At 36.8% G+C, this 24,104-nt stretch overlaps 1 protein-coding gene across 8 annotated transcripts in view; it reads left to right on the top strand.

Annotated features, from left to right (window-relative positions):
* Positions 1–24,104, top strand: part of YAP1 (Yes1 associated transcriptional regulator) — an 84,585-nt gene that overhangs the window by 27,910 nt on the left and 32,571 nt on the right. For all 8 annotated transcript variants that reach the window (XM_048294617.1, XM_048294619.1, XM_048294618.1 and 5 more), the window contains exon 3: positions 20,360–20,475. In XM_048294617.1, the coding sequence (XP_048150574.1) occupies positions 20,360–20,475 (116 nt within the window). The remainder of the gene's footprint in view (positions 1–20,359; positions 20,476–24,104) is intronic.

Consider the following 24,104-nt stretch of genomic DNA (forward strand, 5'->3'; position numbering starts at 1 on the left):
AAAGGTAAACTCATTAAACAGCAAGTCTGTACAGAAAGATATATGTACATCTGTACACTGATGCCTTTTAATGTTTATCTTGACTTTTAGTCTCTGTATTTTGGTAACTGTTAGGTGTGTGTAATTGTGTGGTTTATAGGCATTTAGAGCACCCAATCACAATTGACTTAAAGAACTCAAGTGCTCTTGTCAGAGTTGCTTGGCGGTGTTATGAAGACTTCAGTTCTGCTAATCACTTACATCTGGCAGTAGTTTGAGAAGGCATAGTTTAATTATTTTTCTTCTTTATTTGTTATTTTTTCCTAAAGCGACTCAAGAAATTTTGAGATTTAATAGTGTTGTTCTCTAAGTTGTTTCTTTTCATCAGTTTGGGACTGGGGTGGAGTCAGAAGGAATATTAAAAAACAAAAGTAGCTTGATGGATCCTAAGATATCAAAATTCAGCTTTCTGAAGCTGGTTATAAAGTAGATTGAACCAATTTGCTGTTTCAAACAAATAGTAATTTAATCACTTCAATTCCTAAAATTCGGCAATTATTTTGATAGTTGGTATGCAAATGTTAAAAACTTGAGTTCTTTTTCATGGCTGAATTACTTCATGCAACTTGTTTACTATGCAAAACCAAGGTAGTCTGCAGTTGTTGGCAATCCAGTCTGTCTGCAGCATTCACAGTAATTTTGGTTTAAATTGGTTCTTAATTGTGAACTTGTCAGACTTTAAACTAATTAGAAGTTCCCAAAACCTTACTCTTGGGAAGTAACTTGAAACAAATACTTTATAAGGTGGCTTAGTCAAAATCTAGTGTGACGTGAGAGCTACTGCTCCATGCTGACATGAACATACTCCCAGGGTTTTTCGTAGTCCCTTCCATCTTGGATGTCTGAAATAGCAACTTTAAGCTCCTATGTTCTTTAAAATACTTGGACTTTCTGATGACTCAGTTTGCATATGGATATGTGAATTTTAGTGGTAGTCAATATCACACTGTGCATCTATATGTGCATGTGTATTTTGAAGCATGTGTATTTTGAAGTTTTCTGATTTCAGAACTGCTGAAAAAATTAAAATGTATAAAAGCTTTCATGGTTTAGAAACTGTAGCCTGTAGGAAGAGATTAGTCTTAACAATGCAGCATTGTCTATTGAGTCAATTAAGCATGTAGGTTTAGCGAGCTTGGGAACAAGTTCCAGCATGTGACATTATAAATAGCACCCTCTCATAACAAATGTAAGCTTAGTAAGTGGGCCATAATTTCTCCTGCCACTTTACCAGGGTTTTTAGGCAACTGTACTCACAAAGAATTTCAGTCTTTATGATGACTGTCTTGGGGTGCTAATGCTATGTGCCTAGGGAGTGTTGGGTCAACTTAAGGCTGATTTTCTCAAAGTGTTGTCTGTCTTCCTGACTTTCCTAGGCATATGATTTTTATTTGTTTTTTCTGTTTATCCAGATGTAGAAATGGAACCTTGTGGCCCAGTGGCTCAGAAATCATTAAGAGTATTCCTGAACCTGTCCCTCTTTTCAATAGCTTGAATACACCACCTAATTGTTTGATCTAGCAAAAAGTAATAGCATTTAGAAGAAATAAGTATCCCTACAGATTGTCATAGCTGTTTTCTTAATAGAGTGTCTTCCTTCGAGCTAAAGTCAGCATTCTCTGAAGTAATAGTTCTCAGGAGGAGGTGATCAGTCACTATCTAGTCACCTTTTAGATGCGAATTGATGTTAAAATAGTGGCAAACTAAAGGGTTATTTGTCTGCATCAAGCAGCAAACAGAGGAACCTTGTCTTTGTAGTAGATGGTGCCTTCTACATTAGGCCTGGTTTCATTGCCACATACGATTTTGTTTTGTCTTCTGGACTCAGACTTGGCTTTATACTAGAACAATCGTTTTTCCTCCTTTCACCCCCTCTCCCAATCCTGTTGTATTTGGTGGAGAATTAATTCAGACTGAATCTCCTTCAGCATGAATCTCAGATCAGATTTCTCTTTTGCATTTATGAAAAGAGGCAACACAAATTCCAGTAGCTTTCAGTGTAGAGTTCTAATTTCAGGTAGTATTAGTAATGTGCCTAAATGGATTCCCCAGTTGGAAAGGTGAAGCTATGTAATCTCTTACAAAATAGTATTTTGCACTGTTAAATGCTGCCACCTTTGTCTTGTCTCTTCCCTACACTTCTAGAAGTGTCAAAAACTTTTGGTGGAATGTAACAAATATGATCCCTGTTAAAAATAAAAGTCTTGTTAGAATCAAAACACGTATGATTTTAGCCTTTATTTAAAGTGTAGCTCTCATCAGCCTTTCCAATAGCTGTTTAACTTACATATAAAAGACCAACTACTGAAACTGAGTGCATTTCAAAAGGATGACATTCATCTTTTGGACAGTATAAGCTGGTGGTCTCCCACATGGGATGTATGTATCCCAAGTGGTATGAAAGACAGTCCAGTGGGGTGGGGAACATGTATTTTGGACTGTTAATAAATAAAAATTAAGACGTTGAATAGTGCTTAGGCCATCTTTAGCACATCCTTTTCTTCTTCCTGTTTTTGTATATGTTTTATAAGGTACATCATGTGTGACATGTATATTATTTATAAATGTACATATATTGTGGGTGCATACTCAAAATTTTTACTGATAAGGTTTGTGGTAAAAAAGTTTGGAGACCACTGGTCTAAGCTACCTTGTAACAAATATTTCAGCATGTGTATTTTTGTTGTGTTCTTTGTCCTGCTCCCCTTTCCTATTGGAAAACCTCTGCATTCTCTAACTGTATTTAAAATATCAGGAACAAAGTGGTTTTCATTTTTGTTTTTAGTAGATCTTTACCTCTGTGGGGATATATGAGGTTGTCTGGTGTGAACAATAAAATTGTAGTAAAGATTGCTTTGGTTCAGTTGCTCTGGTGTAAAAATTTTGCAAGTTGTACTTTTCTATTATGTTGGAATTTATATTTCCAAAAATTACTGTGCACTTTTAACAACATAGTGTTAGGTTTACTGGTGTTTATAGGCTAAATCAAAAAATAAAGTCTGTCACAGTTTTAAGCTAAAAACCTGACTTTGGAGGTCATGTGCAATATTGATGAGTTGAGCCATCCATATTACTCAAGTGGAAAATTTTAAACTAAATTATTTTGACCTTCATCCTCATTTTTGTCTAATTCTTTTCTTTTTAAGTTTTATATCAATTTATGTAAATTTTTTTTGTTAATTTAGAAATTATAAGTTTATTGACCTCGTGGTTACATTGTAAATCGTAAAATGAAGGAAACTGAGGTGCAAATAAATGCTTAAGCTTTTTGCCATACATGAAACTCTTTTCAATTCAAATTTTAAGAGAAATGGGTGTTCAGTCTGGTTTTAGTAATTTTTCTGTAACTTGCTCAAAAAAAGGCAATAGCTATGAACATATTTCTTCTGTATAGTTGCAGGATTGAGGCAGGATGCTTTGTCCTCCAGCCAGTCCAAAGATTCTTATATTGCTTGAATCCTGTATCAGGGTATTACTCAGAATTTTCATGAAGTGTTTTTGTAGGGGGTTGCTTTCCAAAGCAGTCTTGGACATCGTTCCTGCATTACATAAAGCAAAAAGAAGAGGCTGGTTACAGTGCATCTATTCCATGGCCCAGCTGTGTCATTATGAAAGCATTACAGCAATCTGAACCTTTAACATAAAAACTTACAAAACCGTAGTCCTAAACTTTAGCCTTTTCCCATGTTACAGATTTGGGTGGTATCTTGGTCTTACTGCTGCTTACAGAGAGGGTTTTTTGTTCATCTGTTAGTGTCTACTGTTGGTTTTGATACTTTTTGATATTTTAGATATTTTGGAACAAGGTTTTTTCTTTCATCTTAACTGTGGGGACTGCAAGAACACAGGAGTTGCAATAAACTGATGTTGCTCCACATTTTTCGGATAATAAATCCCTAGATGGGAATGGGTTAATATAATCACTAAGTAAATACCTGTCAGAAAATGTGATGACATCAGCACAGTCCCCTAGTGTGGTTTGGGAAGGTGGTGGCATAAGGAAGTTTTTTTGCCTTGTATCATCTGAGTAACAAAAGCAGCAGAAATGCCTTAATGTTATCACAACATATACCATGGGAGGTTTCTTGTCTGCATAGCAACATCAGCCAGAAGGATAAGAATTTCTGTTCTATACCAAGGGGGTCAAAGATGGGCCTGGTAGCAAAATAGCATGTATTACTGACTCTTGACTCAATTCTTTCTCCACTGGGGTTTTATTGTCACGGCAAGTTTGAAAGTTAACGATGTGTTGGTGTTGCAAATGTCTCAGGTGATCTGGTGTCTGTACTTTCTGTTGGCAAGCACATGGTGTACCCAGCATTTGCATGAGAGTGGAGGAAGGCTTGGGTTTGGTTGGTGTTAGGTGTGCTGACCTTTGCAGCCCATCCCTAAAGAGGCTTGAGAAGTTTGATAAAGTTTTTAGTCAGAAGTGCTATGCCTTATATATACCAGCTGGCAAAGAAATGGCAAGTGTTGGTGATAAAAGCTCTCCTACAGAGGACGAAAAGAGGAATTTGGTATTGTGTTTTTGTGCCTCTTTAGAAGTCTCTCCAGTAAATATTAATGATGATCAGGTGCAGCTCTTTCCTACATATACTTTTTGCTTTTTGTTGCAATATGGCTATTTTATGGATTTCTCCTTGCATCTACATCTGGACTTGTTGAAGTCGTTCTGGAGACCCCGTGAGGTGTCTCTACTTTCATTACAAGAAAATGGGGAGTGAATTTAATCAGCCATCTAAAACACAATGATTGTTTTGCTTGGTATTTCAAGATGTCTTCATTACTTAACTTCAGGACCTAAAAGTAATTGGAGCCTGATGCCTATAAATTTTCATATATTCTGTAGGATTTTAAAAGTGTCTTTGGTGTGATACTGCTCTGCGTCTGGAAAGTGCTACAAATCTGAATCCTGATTAATTGACTTCATTTTAGTCTTCATTAAGATGGTGTGATGTGTGGGTTCCACTTGTTGAAGTCCAGAGATGGGGCAAGTAAACATCTTAAACTTTTTCCAGATCAAGGCAGACTAGTATCGATGTATTTGTATACCAAAAAAAAAGCAAGGTTTGTCAGTTTTCTGTTCAAAATAGAGAGGATTGCAGGCTGAAATTTTTGAGTTTTCCAGAAAGAAATCAAATGTTTTAGAATGCTAGGTTTCCAGGCTGCTCAAACAAGTAGAACTTGTGTTTTAGAATGTGTCTCCATAGAAATTCTTTCCTCCCCCACCACGTTCTTTCATATTTAGTTTCCATAACCAGTGCACTATTGTGAAGGAGGGGAAGTGCAGGGTAACTGCAGGGAAGCCAGCCAATCACTCCAGCATCAGAGCGGACTCCAGGGCTTGTGGAGCTAACCTTTGTGACCTTCACAAGGGGCCTCTCCGAGGAGAGCCATTTTTCCTGCCTTGTAATGGTAAAGAAAAAACTTGGCAAGTCCTTTGATCAGCAAAGCAAAAACAAGGAGAGCAAGGAGCAAGTGGGCAGCTTTGTGCACAAAACTGCTAAGTCAGTACTGGCATTCTCTGTGCTGAGAGCAGTGTTACCACCTTACATAGTGTATGTGCACATTTATATACAGTACTGGGATATTCGTTGCACATTTAGAAAACCCTCCAGTTCAAAACTAAGGGAAAATCTTGGTTGTTACCGGTTATGGTGAAGTAAAAGCATTTCATCTAATAATTTGCAATGCGAGAGTGAGGAAACTTTTTATTTCTTGGAGGGCAAGATTTTCAAAAGTGAAGGATTGCACAGTGCTAAAAATATAATTCTAGCATTGGGAAGTGATCATTTCTTGTATGCAGCTGAAATACTTTTTACTGTTAAACTTACTGCTTTGCAGCTTTTGATGATTTTTTTTCCATTACAGTGCATTTCAGATGCGTGCTTAAAGAAAGAACAGTAGTTTTGCTATTCAAGTATGTAAAGTTTTATTTTGGCATGTACAGATCAAAAACCAAACCAAATCTGTGCTTAACATTGGGAAAATTTTATATCAGTTTTTAGCTTCTCTTCTCCATGATGTTCTTTCACTGTTCTGCTGATAATACACAAATGCCTGTGTCCTTCTGTTACTGTTGCTAGTCTGATAAGTTGTGTTGCTCATCTGTGGTAGTTTTCTGCTCAACAAATTGAGTTCGTTCTCCCACCTGAGCTGATGTGCTTTGTGTTATTCCTCTGCCTGAGAGTAGGAGAGGGTTCATAATGTTATCATTCGGTACTCCTTCCACTCCAGTGAGAGTCTGCCTCCCAGTTTAATCTCCCAGACCAGTATATTTCTGTCCAGTGGATCCAACAGTTCATTCATTCTCAGCAAGAATTCTTCCTGTGGTTTGTAAATTTGCAGATTTTGACCTCCTTCCTTGGCTGCTTCAGCTTCTCTTCATGCAGCTTGACTCCTTGGGAGATGTTGGTATTACAAGATTGCCAGATCCCTCTGCAAGACATGTTTCTTCTTTTTCACTTTCACTATCCACTTTCTTCTGATGTTTCATCCTTTCCTCTGCCGCTCCCTAGTTAATCACCCCTAGTACTGTGCTGAAGTGGTTCACACTGATTTTCTTTTTTACTTGGCTAAATAAATAAATAAATAAATAGCAATTACAGAGTCAGGTAAACCATGTTTTCACATCTGCCGTTTTGAAATGTAGTGCCTTTCAGTTTTATGAAAGTACAGAAGTTACATGACTGTCATTATCTCACAAAATAGCTACAGGTGTTCAGTAATTAAACAGTTTATTAGATCCTTGCACAGTTCTGGATAGGATGCAAATTAATTTTTAATGGGTGTGATTTATTTTAGTGCAAACTGCTCTTCAGCAGCTTTCACCTGCAGGACATTTTTAGTCTAACATATACAGTGATTTTCAGATAAGGTACTAGATAACAGCATCTGATGAAGATATTCAGGAAATTGATTTGTTCGAAATCCCTCATCACTGATGATTTTCTAAGTATATTGTAGCAGAGTTAGTCCATCAGCAGATTAATTTGTCTTGTGTGTACTGACACTTTGATATGGCTGCACTGCAGTTACTGTATTTAAGGGACAAATCCAACATCTGCCTGCTGCCTCCCCCATTGATTGCACCAACAGAATCAGCAAAGAGCAGTTTTGGCTGCTCTGTGAGCAGGAGGAGGGGTGCCCCAGGCCCTGCTCCTCCCTCATGTGGGAGCAGTGTTGGCAGCAGCAGCTTCCAGCCAGCTCGATGCACTCTGTAGCACAGAAGGTGGTATTTGGCTGCTTGGTTGATGCTTGCTGTCCAAGCAGCTGTTCTCTGTAGTAGAGTAGGAGAGTTAGCAGATAGACTGCAAGATTACAGGACTACTGCAAGTTATTTAAGTAAGATTGCAATCCTGACAAGCTCAGCATAAATAAGTGGTCAAGTCAGAGGTGAGGAGAAATGTAGAAATGGGACTCTGAAATAGAGCCACTCAACTCCAGGGCCTTGTTGACTTTCTTTTGTTTGTCTTCTGCAACATATTGTTTGCTCTTGGTATACTCTTAAATTTTGTTGTTCTTGGTATACATGAAAATGTAAGTAGATTTCTTGTAGAGAAGCATGTTACATTGTCAGATCTGTAACAGTCCTTTTCAGTTCTCATTTGAACATAAACATTTTGTAACAATTTTCTGAAGGAAGAGATTTCTGAAAATACATTTAAAGTATAACAAGACGTCAGAGAAGAGTGACCAGAATGTTTAATGTCCCAATTTATACAACTAGAGTCACAGTATCTAGGAATAGATTTATTTCTTTTTAATGTGCAATTTACTTTTAAAAGGTTTTGAGATAAAGTTTAAAATTATGACCTGTGTAGTGATAATGAAGTGACTGCAAAATAAATTTTAAGATAACACTAAACAGTGAATGTTTGCTACTGAACTTTGAGTGATAAATTCTGGAAGGAAGTTGCTGTGTATGTACCTGGAACTATAAGGTGTTAAACCACATCTTAGAAAGCATTAGCCAAGTAAATGTTTACTTTTTTGGTTTATTCAAGCATCTTAGTTCAAACCTAAGAAATTCGGAGATGAAGAGCAGAGTGTTTATTTCCTTTTTCCATAATTCTGAATGTAAAAAATGACGTGGAAAAAAAAAAAAAAAAAGACATCTGTTACAAGAAGCTTCCTTTACATGGTGACTAGAAGCAGTTGATTCACATTGATAAATACAGTTCAGACATTTATGGGAATATTAAAGATTACTGGAGCGGGGCAGACCAAAAGGATTATATTAGTTTGGTGTTCAGTATTAGCAAGCTAAGTGTGGATGACTATGAAGTATTATGAATTAAAAAATACATTGGGAGTTTGTCTCCTCTTGATGTATCCCTCATCTTTTGCCTTCAGGTACTGGTTTACATCCTCTGATCTGAAGATTACAATCTAGAGTACAGAGTTTAAAGGACAAGAGTGGATATATTCTGAAGTTTGCAGTGACAGTGAGTCACTGAGTGTTGTAACTGTTCATGTGCAGTTTAGATGCCTTGCCCCAGCAGGTGTGTATCAGGTAACCTTTATATAGGCTTGCTTCCTGAGAACTTGGAGTAGAACTGGGATCAGTATTGTTCCATTAACTGTATTCTCTAATCTACTGCTTAAATTTCAAAAAGCTGTGTCTTATTACTCAGCTGTTGAAATTACTGATATGTGATAGTACGTAGTGGCTCTTCTGACATCAGGAGCATTATATTTTCCAAACATGGGTTATGAAGCAAATATGTTTTGTCTTTGGAATTTTATATGCTAGCTACTGAATGAGCTAAACCCAAGCAAACAGACAAAACCTAAGCAACCTCCAGAGCTTGCACTTAGAATTTTATTTGAATTGAAGGTTTCAAAACAATTCTGGCTGCCTAGTTGATGGGCAAAAGTGGTCCTGTAAAAATGGTGATAAGACTTGGCTATAGGAAGTGTATCTTATAGAAGAGATTAAAGGAACTCAGTTTGTCCAAGAGTTCAAAGTGACAATACTCATGGAAAAAAAACTGCTTCACCCTCCAGGGGATTTCTAAAATAGTTTGTGACTTTGCAGGCAAAAAAACCGAAAAGCTGGAAGGTGATAATAACAGCTTTTGGAACTGAAAGGGAGTGGAGGAAAGGGATGGGTCATAGGGAAGTGCTGACTAATGGTGAGCAAACAGTGTAAGGGAGTTCTTGTATTAAGAACTGACCTCACTTCCTAAAGGAAAATAAACTCTATACTATTCAAGCATAAAGTTTGGGCTGGGGAAGTGTCTAAACTGGACTATAAGAAAGTGGGAAGGGACGATGCTGGAAGGAAAGCTTGATTATAATTATGTTAGCCATTAAAAACCCACACAATTGTCTTCTGAGACAGAAGTTAGTAGTAATCAGTAGTGTGTGACCTGTAGTCTGATCTCTTGTGTGGGTAGGATGTATTCATATCTTTAGAGAGGCCTGTTACTAGTAAACATGATTTTAAATGCTAGACATATGTTTGATGAGTACATGTTTTTTAAAAATGTATGCCAATAAGTAAATACAGTGGTTTTTCCCCTCTCTCATGGCAGCAGCACAGCCCCTTCACCATTCCCCTCCACCAGTGATGAATGCTGATTTTCATAACTAATAGTTAAAGACTGCAGTGATTATAAATTTGGGATTAATTTATACTAAGTTAAGGTGATAACTTTAAGTTATTTAGGATTTATTTGGAACTTCAATGCTTACAAATCTACTGAAATTTAGTGAAATTAGGAGATCTGTGATTTTTGCTTTGTGATCTGTTTTGTGTCTAAGGGTAGGATCAATTTCTAAATAAGTACTTCACTATGTTTATTGATAAAACATGGTAGTTGCTAATTTTGGCAAAGACTAAACTGTTAGTACTTTAAGAACTGTTAGTAATTTAAGTTATATGCTTTTAAATAAAATCATGTGCTTGGCATATTTTTTAATCGCGATTTGTAATTCCCTCTGTACCAAAAGATACTCAGAAAGCAAAGTAAATTGCTGCAAATCAATTACATAAATGCTGAGATACTGGTATTTATCATGATGATTTAATGAAGTAAATGAAAACTTACTTGTTTCTAGAAAGCTAGGGTTTGTTTTGCTGATGATGATTTTACACTCAAACTTTTGGTTTCTGTTCAGTCCTGTTCTTCCTGATTACTCTGTCACTTGCTCAAGCAGGGAGATTGGACTGGATGACCTCCAGTAATCCCTTCAACCTTTCAGTTTCTGTGAATACCCAAATTCTTAATAATAAACCAAAAAGTAAATTAATACTTCCAGCTGATAACTTCTGAAACATGCAATGAAATTTGAGTTCAAAATTAGTTTTAGTTTCCTTTGCTTATTTTACAGTGGGCATTTGAGTACTACTTAAACTGATGCTCCTTAAACTCTGTGAATGGTGAAGAGAAATGTCGAACCTGAAACTTTAAAATCCTCAGGTCAAAAACATTTTTAGGCTACTTTTAAAAAGAAATGTAATAGCTATTATATTTAAGTATACTGTGCATTTAAATTATAGGTATAATAATGAAAATTATACACTAAGTAGGTTAATTTCTTCTCAGGGTTTTGCTCTGTATTTTCTTTGCCACTCTGTGTTAAATGGGTAAATAAAAATAACTTTTCAAAGCATAGCCTTCAGACAATATGGTGTATCTGGGGTCAAGAAATGTGTTGCCTCTGGTGGATTTGCAGCTTGGGAAATCTGACTTCGGGGAGTTGAAGGGTGGGGGAGGAAAAAGAATAATCTGCTGGCGAAAAACAGAGTATACAAGATTGCCTAGAGTTGACTGAGCAGGTATCTTACAAGTACTGACTCAGGCAGTAACTTGCTGTTGGAAGATTCTCTCCTTTGTTTTACTTAGCAGTCTGCAGAGTCTTCAGGGACAGGAATAATTGCCTCCTACCTCAGCAGCACGTGGTGCTTGTCTGAATTGTGAAAATAAAAAGCTCTCCCTGAGACAGAGTTGTAAGAAGGAAACAGATGAGTTGGGGTTTTTTACTAAATAAAATGCAGCCCTCAAATGAGGGAAAAGATAGTCTGTAAGACTATTTGTATGACTAAAACCAAGACCATCTAAACAGCTGATCACCTTAAGGTGTGAAGTGTGAGCTCTGAAGCATAAAATAAAAAGAGATGTCAATACTAATGATTTTAATGGCAAGAAAAACAGGTTCACTTATTCTTTGTAGTAGAAAGCTGTGCATTCATTTCCAGTAGGTCCTACCTAATGGTTTCTTAAGAGTCAGCTCATCCTGTCAAGGCCATCTGGGAGTGATCATTGTCTGAACACTCGAGCAACCAGTTTGAGCTGCCCTCTGAGACTTCCTACTTAGAGCAATAAGGAAACAACCTAAAGAATCTTTTTATCTTAATATTTCGTTTTCCTTGGTGGTGGTTAGCCTCAGGGTTAATTGACAGGATTGCTAGGAACCCCCTTAAGAAACTAAGACAGCTGGCTATAGCAGCTTTTATTGCAGCATGCTTAGGCAAGCCTCTCTGACTTGAAGACCTTCAGGCAACAAAAGTTGGGTGTTTTGAGAGGGGCATAAAATTGCCTGGCTTCTCTTCATGCAAAGAGGCACTTGATTTCCCTCTTGCTTTCTTTGTCTCCTTTTAAGAGAGAGAAATGAGATAGAATCTCAGAGATAAAAGGACACGACAGTGATAAAGTATTCCATTGCCCATCACTTCTGAAAATCATCTGCCTTCTCTTAATAAAAGCTACTGTTTGTGTAATCTTGTCTTTAGTGTTACAGAAGGCAAAATGGTTACATCTTGAGAAGGTCTTCTGCATTTGCTAAGCGGAGTGTAGGAGGGTATCTGTAAAGTTAAACAATTATGGTAATTTCACTTGAAATAGCAGTAGAGACAGTTCTTCATTAGATTTTTCCTCCTTGGTGATATATCTTTATGTCTTTCATTGAAAATTAAAGAGAGAAAAAAAGATAAATTCTACATGTGCTGAATGACTTAGCCATGGGAAGCAAATTTCTTAACTTTGGAGGTAGGGTAGAAAGAAAGGGAGGTTACCTTTAAAAATAGCCTCTTTTTCTTCTGTGAAACTGAGAGGGGAAGTTTAAATAAATCTGGTGACATAGAATGTGATCACAGCATTTAGTCTTTTATAGACTAATAATAGCTACGATAATAGCTATTGGAAAATAATTGAACTGGTAAAACAAGGACTTTTTAGCATCTATAATATTGCTATGTCTTATAGTTTTCAAAGTAACAGAAAAAGCTCTGGAAATGAAAATGTCCTTGTACTCCGTATTTGTTCCTGAAATGCAGAAAATTACTTCATTTTGGAAATCCACAGAGGAATCCAAGAACAATACTTTTGAGAAACAATTTTAAAACTTCTAAGCATTGTGATACTAGCCCTATCTTTCTATATGAAGTCCCTGAGTGCAGGGCAGGAAGAGGGGCAGGAGGAAAAAGAATAATAAATGCAAAAATAAGCATGTTCTTGCTCCATTTTTGCTTTAACAAAAGGTAATTGTTTCAAGAGAACATTATAGTAAAAGTGGTGCAAACCTTTGAACATCATATCATGTGTTCATCTCTTTCTGTTACTCAGGCATGTGTGGTCAGACTGTCTACTGCCCACACATCCATTTTAGCATTACACGCTCTGAAGTGAGGACCTTTCTGTGAGTGCTTTTCTAAGAAGTGCAGTGCTGTTCTGCAGCTTCAAAACAGCAAGGTGCTTATACTCAGAACTGGAAGCTTAGTTTTTAAGTCCTTGGTGTTTGTATTGTGCACTGTCTGCAGGCAGACCAGTGCTAATGAAAGCTGCCTTTGAATACCTTAATACTAAATACTGTGTTTTGTGTATCAGTAAAAGCTCTTTTTTTCATGTATCTCTGTCCACAGCTTTATGGGCCATGCTTTCTGGAATTTCTGGTAGCTCTTAGCATCTTGCAATATTCAGCCACCTTAGGAATAAATTCCAGAGGGGTTTGTAGAAGAACTTGTCTGACTAGTAATGACTGTGCAAAATCTACTTCTTGATGAATTAGACTTTTGTCAGATGCATTTATGTTTCCATTACTGCATCGTTCTAGTTCAGACTCAAACCATTAATTTGCTAGAAGAATTCCTGCTGCCTAAGACTGTAATTTCATAGGATAGCATATGTGGTTTTATTTCATACTTAGGTTAAGGGACTTGAGCTCTGACAGGCTGTCTTCCCACCTGGTCAACAGGATGTTTGTGCCCACCATTCTCTGACTTTTGACTTTTGTTCTATTTCAAAGTTAATGAAATCACGACTGTGGCACCACACAATTGCACATGGAACAGTTGTATGTCAATTTTAAGGTATGCTTTTGCAAGTTGAATGAAGGTTAGAGCTGTCACTGTGCTCTGGCATTGTATGCCTGTGGTGCCGTTCGATGAGGACATAATCATCGGTGTTGATGGAGTAGCCCAACCAACACAAGCTTTGTTTAGTTAATGCTCTGTCAAGCAGAAGGAAGAATAAGGAAAACTCAAAAATACAGCCATTTTATGTATTGCAGTATTCAGAAAATTGTATTAGTGTTTCTATTTCTTTGAGGCAATTAGACCATGCCTGGAGACATTACCATCCTTAGGAGATAAACTTTTCTTTTCTGATGCTTTTGGGAAACAGTGAAATTAGGAAGTTCTGAATGTTACTGCCATGTGCTTTTACATAAATTAGACTGTAACAGTCCTGAAACTTGGAAGGGAAATATTGCAAGTAAATGGACAGCACAAGTGGAGAGACAGTGCTTTCCCCAGGAATGGCAGATGAGATTTTCATTGCTCTGTGACCAGGCTTTTCTTTTGCTGGATTTTGTTGGATTTTTGTCTTTACAAAGCCGGCTGGAAGGTCCTCAAAGGGTTTGGGGCACTTTAAGTGTGTGTCCTTGTCTAAGAATGGTGTGGATTCAGGGAAGTGTTTATGGAGGACTGAACTGAGGGTAGAGGTAATTGCTAACTGAGCTGTCTCATCTCCCCTTCAGGCTTTCTCTGTACTGTTGCTGCTTGGAATTGAAATAATCTCAAATAATGTATTTAAAGTATAAATTTGTAATTTTGTTACAACACCTGCAAAGGAATGTACTTCACTTTTAAGTCAGCTGCACTAAATAAAAATGGCCCATATATCTGAAGGCTTAGATCCGTGTTTTAATCTTTTCCAATTCTTGAAATCCCCTGAATAGGATAGAAAAGTGTGCATGCACAAAGAATGTCACGCCTTCTATCCTCAGGCAAAGCTGAATCCACTCCATTGTGTGTAAATATCCTAAGATCATCAGCAGCCATAACCCAGAAGTCTCTGCATGCTGCACTCCAGTTTTTGACAGTGGTAATTAGAGCAGTTCATGTGGAGGCTCCTTATACTCTAAACCTTTTCTTTCATCCCATTTCTAAATGGAACTATGGAAAATTTACCTGTGAGAATCCCCCTAGCTCATCAGCCCTGTCAAACTGATCTTGGCCTTCCAGCTATTGCAACTTTCTTAGGAATATACATCCAGCTCTATTCTTGAATTAGTGGATACTATCACTTTCACAGCTGCCCTATGGTCAGACCACCACACTGGTATTCTGCTGTAGAGCTCAGGCCTCTGCAGAAGTAGATATTCTGATTTCTTCTCTGCCTGCTACGATAATAGCTATGTGAATATCTCCAAGATACCCTACACTGCCTGTGCACAGGCAAGTTTGTATAAGATTTGGTAAAGGGGTTAGTTGATTTTGTTGGACAATTTATGATAGTTTCAAGAGCAGAAATACTCAAGTTTCTCCTGGCATCACCAGGAAAGCTGACTTTCAGTATATACCTCAAGACCTGACATACTGAAATGTACTGGTGCACACTCTTAAATAATTCTGGAATTTATGAGGAGACACTCACTCTTTACTAATCCTTATAGACAAATATAAATAAAAAGGGAAAACCTTTCAGAAAGTGATGCATTATGTGGATTAAAGAAACTAGGTGGTTAGGAAGATGAAAAAATGAAAGAGTAGAATCTGTATCTCATTCATTTAATGTCAAACAGAATCATAGGTGACATGCTTGTCAATGGAGCAGCTGACATTTGGGATTTAATGAAAAGTTTAAATTTCACACCAAAAATAGAACATAATTAGGTTTCATTTCATTTGTGCACTTGCTTGTGTTACACAAAGACTTTCCTGTCTGTCCTCAGAACAAAAAGTACTCAATGCCATGCCAGCAGTCTTGGGAGGTCTGTCATGATGTGGTCAGTGGTGTGTGTTTGTGTTTTGCTTTTCATAAATTGTGATTTCCAGTGAATTCTTAAAACAGTCCCAAAAACCTGAAAACCAATATCCAAAGTTAGTCATCTCAAGTTCACTAGAGACTGAAAATAATTTTCTCACAGACATAAAATATAAGTCTTGTCTAGATTGTTAAAACACAAGCATTGCATTATGGAGAGATACTTGCATAGTTATTTACAGTGATGCTTTTATACTTAAGAACAACTTCTCTTTCTGAGTGTTTGAGACTAACTTTTGAAATGTCCTTTCATGAAGAGTCATGTCCAAATGTACTGAGAAGCGATGGATTATTTATTCTTATCTATTTTTTTATGTGTAGATGAGACCTCTTCAGGTTTTTTGCTGTTGCAGAAATTTTATACAGTATGTTCATCTGGTACTGAGGATTAAAACATCTCTTCATTCTCTTTTGCTTTTCTTCCTAACATTACATGTCTATTGCACACTTAAGTAAAATAGTCTTGAAGTTCTGAGCTGCTTATGTTAATAATGTCTGTTGTAAGAAGATCTGTTTTTGTGAAAGGGAAGTTCTAATTACATATTATGTAGCATGTATAAGGTGACTCTATGCCAATAAAGGCAAAAAGGGGGAGAAAGACACGATTTTGTAATGATGGGAATTCTGTTATACAAATGAATTTCTCAGCATACCCTGGAAAGTGGAACTGCCAGTGGGGACACTGTAGTTGCAATACATACTACAGAATATCAAAACTGAAGGCCTCTTCATTCTTAAGTAATTCTTTGAGTATCTTTTTGTGTTAATTAGTTTCTGACATGGCTTTCAACAAAGCAGTACCTGTCTTTTCAGTGCAGCAACTGTGAAGAATGATTGGGAAAGGTATATTACACTTCGTACAAGGGCAGATGAGAGTTCCTTTTTTTATAAATGGTGTTATTTTATTAGTCTGCTAGGATCCAGAGGGTTCTTAAAATCAAAAGTAATTTTTTTTTCTTTTTTTGGCCTCTAGATCTCCTGCTTCTTTTTCATTGTACTTTAAGAAAAACCACAAATACCCAAATCAAAATCTTCAGCACCCCTCTCCCTCAAAAAAAAAAAAAAAAAAATTCCAAAAAACCAAACAACAAAACAAACCACCACCACAACAAACCCAAACCTTAAACTCTAAAATTAGGTTAGAATTTGAATCTGACAAATCTTCAAGCATGTGATAGTGTTTAATGCCTGTAAAGATTTCTTTCCATTGGAAATTCTGATCCTTAGTAGCTGCAGAAGTGCTCTTTGTGTACATAATATGGGAACATTTTTCTTTTCTTTGAAACTGTTCTTGTCAAAATGGCAAATAGTTTGTATTTGACTGTAGCACTTGGGGATGGGTGAAGAGATGCAGCTTGTGCTCTTTGTAATGCACAGGACTTTGAGAGTCCTTTTTGGTAGAGGTTGGTGGGTGATTTGTCTTGGAACAGTCACTCTTCTTGGTACTGGAATTGACGTAAGTTTGCTAACAAATGTTTAGCATGTGGTGGGTGTTTTAGCTTTGTTTTTCTAAGGCCTGTTACCACAGACCTACATTTATGGTACAGTCTGAATTGATTTCCTTAGTTTATACTGTGTTTGTCCACTTTAACAAGAATTTGCTTCTCCCTACATAAATGAGCAATAATAAATAGTGCCAGATAGATAGATAGATAGATGTTAGATTTGAGAATTTATTCTGTGAAATGAAGTGTCTAACATTCCTTGATTATCCTAGAGATGTTGATTTTAATTCCAGGAGTATTTACTCACTTTGCTCTGTTCACACAGTACAGAGCTGTGTTTCTTGTTCCTGAGTAGGTAGAATCTAAGTTTTAATTTGATAATACATACTACATATGGTGGCTGATTTATAGGTTACATTGATTTCATATCGTTCGCTAATGTTTTTTAATCTTTTATTTTGTTTTGACACTAGTTTCTTATTGAGATATGGTGAAGATCATGTAAAATAGAAGATCTTGAATGTAAGGATGGGGCAGTTGTCACATATAGCAGATACTATGAGAAAAAAATCTACTTAATGCAGGGAAAGATAATTTAGTGTTAATGTCAGTTCTTGTTATATCCATTTAGACCTTTTCTGTGCTGCTGTTCAAAACAGAGGGAAAGCTCTTTACCTGTGGAGAATGTCCTGTTTCAATACATAACTTGATAATTAAAAATACATGGTGTTTATAGTAAGTTACCCTGGTCCACATGCCGCGAACAGGAACAAAATGAAGTCCTGTATTCTTCCCTGTAGTACTAGGATTTATTTAAACATTTCATCCAGATAAGTGGGGGCTTGCCTACTTTGTATTCCATCAGTTGCTGAGCATTATTTGGAATTTGTAGGAAGGAACTGATCTGTTGTGATGTGTTTTGGGGTGGTTTCTTAGTATATAGCATTCAAACACTCAGGATATGGAGCAGGTAAGATACATATGAGTACTGTGATTTGATGGAGGTTGAAGAAGAAAGGTTTTGAGGGAAGGTGTGGGGGAAATGGATATGTAGGGTAGGTCATGAAACACTGAGCTGAATGGGAAGGGGAAAAAAGTTTGCCTTATTGAACCAGTCATATGATCAGTATGATATTAATATAATTGGCTTGCTTACTTTGAGGCTTTTCCTCCATGGCTCTTTGCTCTAAGACTGCTGATTGTAGTTCAGCTGGTCAAGTAAGGAACATGCTGACTTTTCTCAAGTGATACTGAGCTAGGGAAAAGCTGGAAGCTGCTGCTGCCTAAAATAGCTATCCTTGTTAACAACTCCATATGAACATTAACTGTACTTTGCGTGGTATGCTTACGCAGTCTTGAGGAATTGATAATGCTGTTCTTGTGCTCAAAATTGGAGGTACATCTAAAACTTCTTCTTCCATAGCCCATTCATCTATCCCATATTCAGATATGTTTTGAAAAATTGATAAATGTTGTTGTTTCAGTGCATTCCTACAGTTAACTGCAAAAATGGTTCTGTAACCATTTTCAGGGAGAAAATATTTTTCCTTCTACTTCTTACTGTGTACTCAAATAGCATATAAAAACAAAGGCTATAAATGATGTACCTTACATTTTATAAGTTCATAGTATTACATGTATTTTTACATGAGTTAAATGGAAATAGATGAATGTGTTATCATGGATACAGTAGTGTTTTCCCAGCTTCCACTATTCCCAGAACAAATATAACAAACCAGAAATGTGGGGGAGGAGTAGCACATGCTGGTACAGTAATTTAAACACACAGTCTGTGAAGCATTACAGTGCAGTGTTTTTACATCTGTATTATCTTTACCTGTTTTCGTTGCTTTGCAAAACTGACCAGCAGAAAAGTGAAAAATTGTTCTCTAGTATGAAGGTTTATGTATAGTCCAGTAGGGACTATAGGGCAGTCTTTACTATGTTGCACCATGTTTTATTAATAAATAGGCTTAAAAAAGAAATAAAGAAGTCTTGCTATATGTCTCATGTTTCTCAGTGAAGCTGAATATTTGAAAACCTGTGCAACCAAAGATGCAGTGTGCTTAGTGATAGTGATGACTTGTTGAGGTTTAATGAAACAGTTTAATTCATTGGTGTGATGATCAGAGGGAGGTCAGGTTCATCCAAAACATAGCCCAGTACTAGCCATGGTGAAGAAAATCAGACAAAACCAGCACATACTGTATTAAGTGAGCTCTGTTGTGACCCTACTACAATAGAGTAGGGTCTGTAACTCTCTGATCTAGAATTGCTTGTGTGCATGTTTAAAGAGGGTAATATATACAGATCTTAAAACTTTATTTAAAGCCAGTTCATGGTATGTCTACCTTGTAACAGAAGGTTAGATTAGGATGTGGTAAGTAATTTGATGTAAGTAATTATTTTGGTGACTACTGCCTCATTTTGTGTTCTTCTGAATTCATTAAATGTTGTGGTTTTGCTGAAGTAAATGAAGATGAGCATTCCATGTAATCCAGAAAAGCAGAATTTTAATGCTAATTAATTTAAGAAAAGAATGGTACTGCTAATAATGCATTGGATTCTAATTTATAACAATACTATCTGAATATGATTTCTAATTTATACCAGTTCTGAATAAATGGGTAAACAAATTTTGTTGTCAGTGTTCATGTGCATTTGAAGCTGTATTTTTGTGCCCGTGTGCTTCTCAGAGTAATGTTGCTTAATGGCATCAAGATAATGTTGATGCTTGTTATGAATAGACTGCATTCGTTGTTCATTAGCAAAACATGCTAATCACATACTCCAAAAGTGAAATAATGATTCATTACACTTTTGTATTTTCATTGAATTGAATACTTTCATGAATGACAGTGGTGAATGTACTTGCCATTTTTTTTCAAAACAGAGAAATCCAAGCTTCCAAAGTTCTGCAGCGAGCTGGGTGGGTTACTTGGCAGTCACACTGTTCCCATCTTCTCACGTGAAGTTGAAAGGCAGCTGCGCGTCACTTTCACGTTACTGCTTTAGTGTGACTGGTTACTTAAATTACCGCAGAGAGGTTGTTCAGGTGTCAGTGGTGATGAGAGTAGTCTGTCCCATAATCTGAGGATGTGGTCTATGCACAGAAAGTTTGGGAAGACTAATGATTGCATACTAGCCAGTTCATTACCACTCCCTAGGCACTGAATATGAACTCATCATGCCGAGGTACTGGACTGTGCTTGAGATTCCAGGTATAACTGGCTTGGTTTGACAGTCTGAAGTCACATTTAAAAATGGCAAATAACTGATCAAAGAGAGAAGGAAGAGAATGTTTAGTTCAAGGGTACAACATCTAGTTATGGTACAACAGTTTAGATATTCATGATGAACCTTATCTCGCCATTGCTCTAGCTGTGATTGCTACAGCTGTTGGTTTGGAAAGTGGTGGTGGCCAGGATAAGGGTTTGAGAATCTGACATACAGTGATGCTTGGAGAGAATCCAAACAGTTCTTGTTGGGTTTTGAATGTGGCTGTTGTTGGCAGGCTTAACCTTTTGTTGTTAAACTTTCTGTGCTAGCAGGTCATTGTTTTGAATGCATGACTGTCCTAACTCTTGCTTTGTTTTGTCTTAGTCACATTGATCAAACAACAACATGGCAAGATCCTAGGAAGGCCATGCTTTCCCAGATGAATGTTACAGCTCCCACCAGTCCTTCTGTGCAGCAGAACATCATGAACTCGGCATCAGGTAAGCAAAATCTGAATTTATGAAAAAGATCATACAAGTAAACCACAAGCTATTGTAACTGGCAGGGAGGAAGTCCAAATTTAATAAATATTCTTCTAGTTTTCCTGGTTTGAAACTTCAAATTTTTTGATACCTGATTCATCAAGCAAGAGGCTGATAGTTGAAGTAAGAGAATTTGTATAATATTTATGTTGTCAGTAGAAAGTACACTGTAGTTCTTTGATTTGTGCTTTTATTTTTTCAAATGAATGGTTCAAACTCTTGAAGCAGAATTTTTGTCTGTTTTCTTCTGCCTGAAAAATGCTGTTAAATTGATGAAGACCAGAATTCCCATTAAATTAAAAGCAATTTACATTAAAGCTTTTGTTCTTCTGCATCCATTTGCTCACAGAGTAGACATGGTATACTGCCATTTGTTTACGTTTCCTACATTTATTATGAACATATCATTTTTGCTGTCCTCCCTAAATGGATTGAGCAAACACCTTGAAAATCTTGTTTAGAAGCAAAAATGTTTAATGGTTTTCCTCTTGTTTTTCTATTACCGCCAAAATCCAATATCATGATCATTATTGCTCTAGCTGAGGAAGTCTGATGTCTTTTTCCTGCAATATAGAATTGTTCTTCAGCTGGCCTGGACAGAGCTGTCACTAGACAGCACTAAAATGTTCTTGTTCTTGATATAGAATCTACTGTATGTTTTCAGAGCTCTCTCATCTGATTATGCAAAGAGCAAGCAGATAATTTGGTGCCATGCTAGTTTGAGTGCTTCGTCTTCCCCTTGCTTTGTCACCTCCTGTCTGTCACTGAGGTTCATGTTATATTTATTTTCTCACAGTCTGACTGTATTTTGTGTATGTCTGTTGTTCCTGTACTTCACAAGGGTTATTCTCTGGTGCTGCTTTCTGTGGTCTGTTTAGACAGCTTTGTTTCATGCTGCCAATTCATGTGCTGCAGACAATACCGAAAGATTAACAGGCGTGACCAAACTGTGCTGTTCATGACTGAGTATTAGAAAGGGAAGTTAATCAAACTTTTTGCTGGCTAGGCCAGGAGGCTGGATTATACTGAAACAAATGAGTCCTGTTCAAGTTCAGGAAGTCGTGATTCACAGCAATTAAGGTCTCAGGCTCTGATGTGAAAATAAAATAGTGTGATTATTTTTTCTGTAAATTTATCCCAGGAAATTTGCAGCAATAGAGGTGGCATGTTTTTGCAGGGACACTTCTAAAGTAGAGAGAATAGGAGAAAGGAAACAACTCCCTTGCTCTGTCTTGCTTTTTCGCTTATTTGTGCTAAAACTAGATGCTCGCTGTTTCAACATTGACATAAATTCTGTATTTTAAGCTAACTCCTCAAACCTTCAGTTGTACCAAGAATTCACAGGAAAAAATATTGACAGGAAAGTAGGATTCACTTTATATACTTAGAAAGAAATGAAGGGTCCTTAGCAAAACAATGTACTGTTAAGTTGTAACAGGGTGGTAACAAACTAGGAAAGAAGCCAGCAATCTGGACACAAGGATTATTTTTAAAAGAACATGAAGAATTTACATGTAATTGCCTGATGTAAGCGTGTGAAAGAGTGATTGCTGCATAGCTATTGTTGCTCATGTAATAAAGGACAATTGAGATGTTTAAGTGGGTTGTCTTGTGATTTGAGAAAGCACTTACTTGGATCCAAGTTCATTGAACATTTATTTTTAATTTCACAGATGATACTGTGTTGAATATCAGCTGAAAATCCCATTAAGTTTTTTTTCCCCTCCGTGCTCTGACTTTGATAAAGTGCATGAAGGACTCAGAACTCCTATGTATACTGAATTACACCACATGTTACCTGGTGTTAGGCTTTTTAAGCTTAAGTCAGTTGAGGTAGTGTGACTTGGAATTGGCTCTTTGGATGCACTTGCTTACCCTTATTTGCTATTAACACAAGTCTGCTTTGAATTAAATAATACTGAACCTGCATTTATTGGGTGTGATTCTGTTTCTGATACTTGATCTGGCAAATGTTTATGTACTAACTTTAAATTATTACTGTATATTTATTTTTACTAAAGTCTCATATCTAGTTTTGTTACTTTATACTGCTGAGTTCATGGTAGCTTATGCTTCCTTGGTAGCCTCTTAAATAATCTTTGAGAGAAATGGGAAAGTCAAGTAACTATGTACCACTTCAGCATAGTGGAATTTACAGTCATGATGTTGGCACTCAGATTTAAGACTACTTAATGTTCTAATTTGGGTATTCATCCTCAAGAACCGGGAAATCAAGTTGAGACCTTTAAGACAGAAGTTTCCTGTTATGAAATATGGCTGGCAGTGAAACATGCCCTAGTGCTATGAGAGTCTTTCATGAAAGATATTGGGAAAAAACGAGTGTAAGTATTGTGACAGCTGGAGATCACTGACTTGCAAAAAAATGTCTGAAATGCCACAAAGGAGAATGTTTTCCTTTCTGTATAGACCTTGTATGGTGCTCGTTAATTTTAGCCCTTACCCAAAGTTACTGTCCAAGTTTTAGTGTACTGCCCCAGGAGCCTGTAAGTCAAGTTACTGTGCTGAAATGTAAGAGAGATTTCTGGGAGCTGTCTTGAGAGTCTTTAGAAGCTTTAACCATTTAGACAGAATTAGACTTCTTGACATTATCTAGAATTAAGAACAAGAAAACAAACTGAAGGTGCAGAGAGAGACGAGAACTCTGAAAGCTGATGTATGCATATTGAAGATGAACCTGTTGTCTTTTTGGATAAGTAGGGGAAGAAGAACTCAGAAAAGATGTGATAAGGGTGAGGGCAAGTCAAAAGATTGTTTAAAATATAAAAATGGGAAAGTTGTAGTTCAGCATGAGATTGAAATCTTTCGGTTATCTTTCTTAAGAAATTCCAGCTCTTGAGGCACTTAAAACTGGATGAGAACCCAGGTATCTTGCTGCAAGTTACATTTCTTTAAGGAAGTTAATGGACATCTGAACCAGCTTTATCTGTTTTGGGAATGATTTTGTGAATGAATTATTCTATGAGTGTTAGTTAGCTACATCCTTTATAGGAACTCATTAGTGTGTGAAAAGTGAGGGGGGTTTTGTCTCAATCTTTCTGAACTTAGCTTGCTACGTGTAATCAACTAAAATGGTTTGGGCCACGTGTATGCAGAGAAGCAGCACAGTGGTCTTGAAACAAGCCCATTATTTGTAAATATGTCACATGTGTATAAACATTGTGACTGTTCTGATTTTTTTGTGTTATGTTTCTAACCATTTTTTCCCTAAAGGTATGGCAGAAGAAACTTTGTTCTTCTGTCTTGCCTTAAAACAAACAAAAAGGTAGTAATAATGGTACGTTGTTCTTCTGAGGAACATCTATAAATTTCCTACTGAGGTAAAGTTATGCATTTGAAAATAAACAGTGGCTGTTTCTTCTACAATTACAGTTGATACAACAGAGATGGGATAATTCTATTTATACAAAAGAATCTGTTCTTCAGATACTTTTACTTCCTGAATCATGCTTGACAGCACTGCATACTTCAGCCTCTTCTGCTTGCACGTAGACGTTAGATAATTAGCGTTGGAGCAGATTATGTGTCTTTCTCCTCTTTTGTCTTCATTCTTATGTTGCAGTTCTGAA

This window comes from Corvus hawaiiensis, chromosome 2 (genome assembly GCF_020740725.1).
Source record: "Corvus hawaiiensis isolate bCorHaw1 chromosome 2, bCorHaw1.pri.cur, whole genome shotgun sequence".
In the NCBI taxonomy this organism is placed as follows: Eukaryota; Metazoa; Chordata; class Aves; order Passeriformes; family Corvidae; genus Corvus; species Corvus hawaiiensis.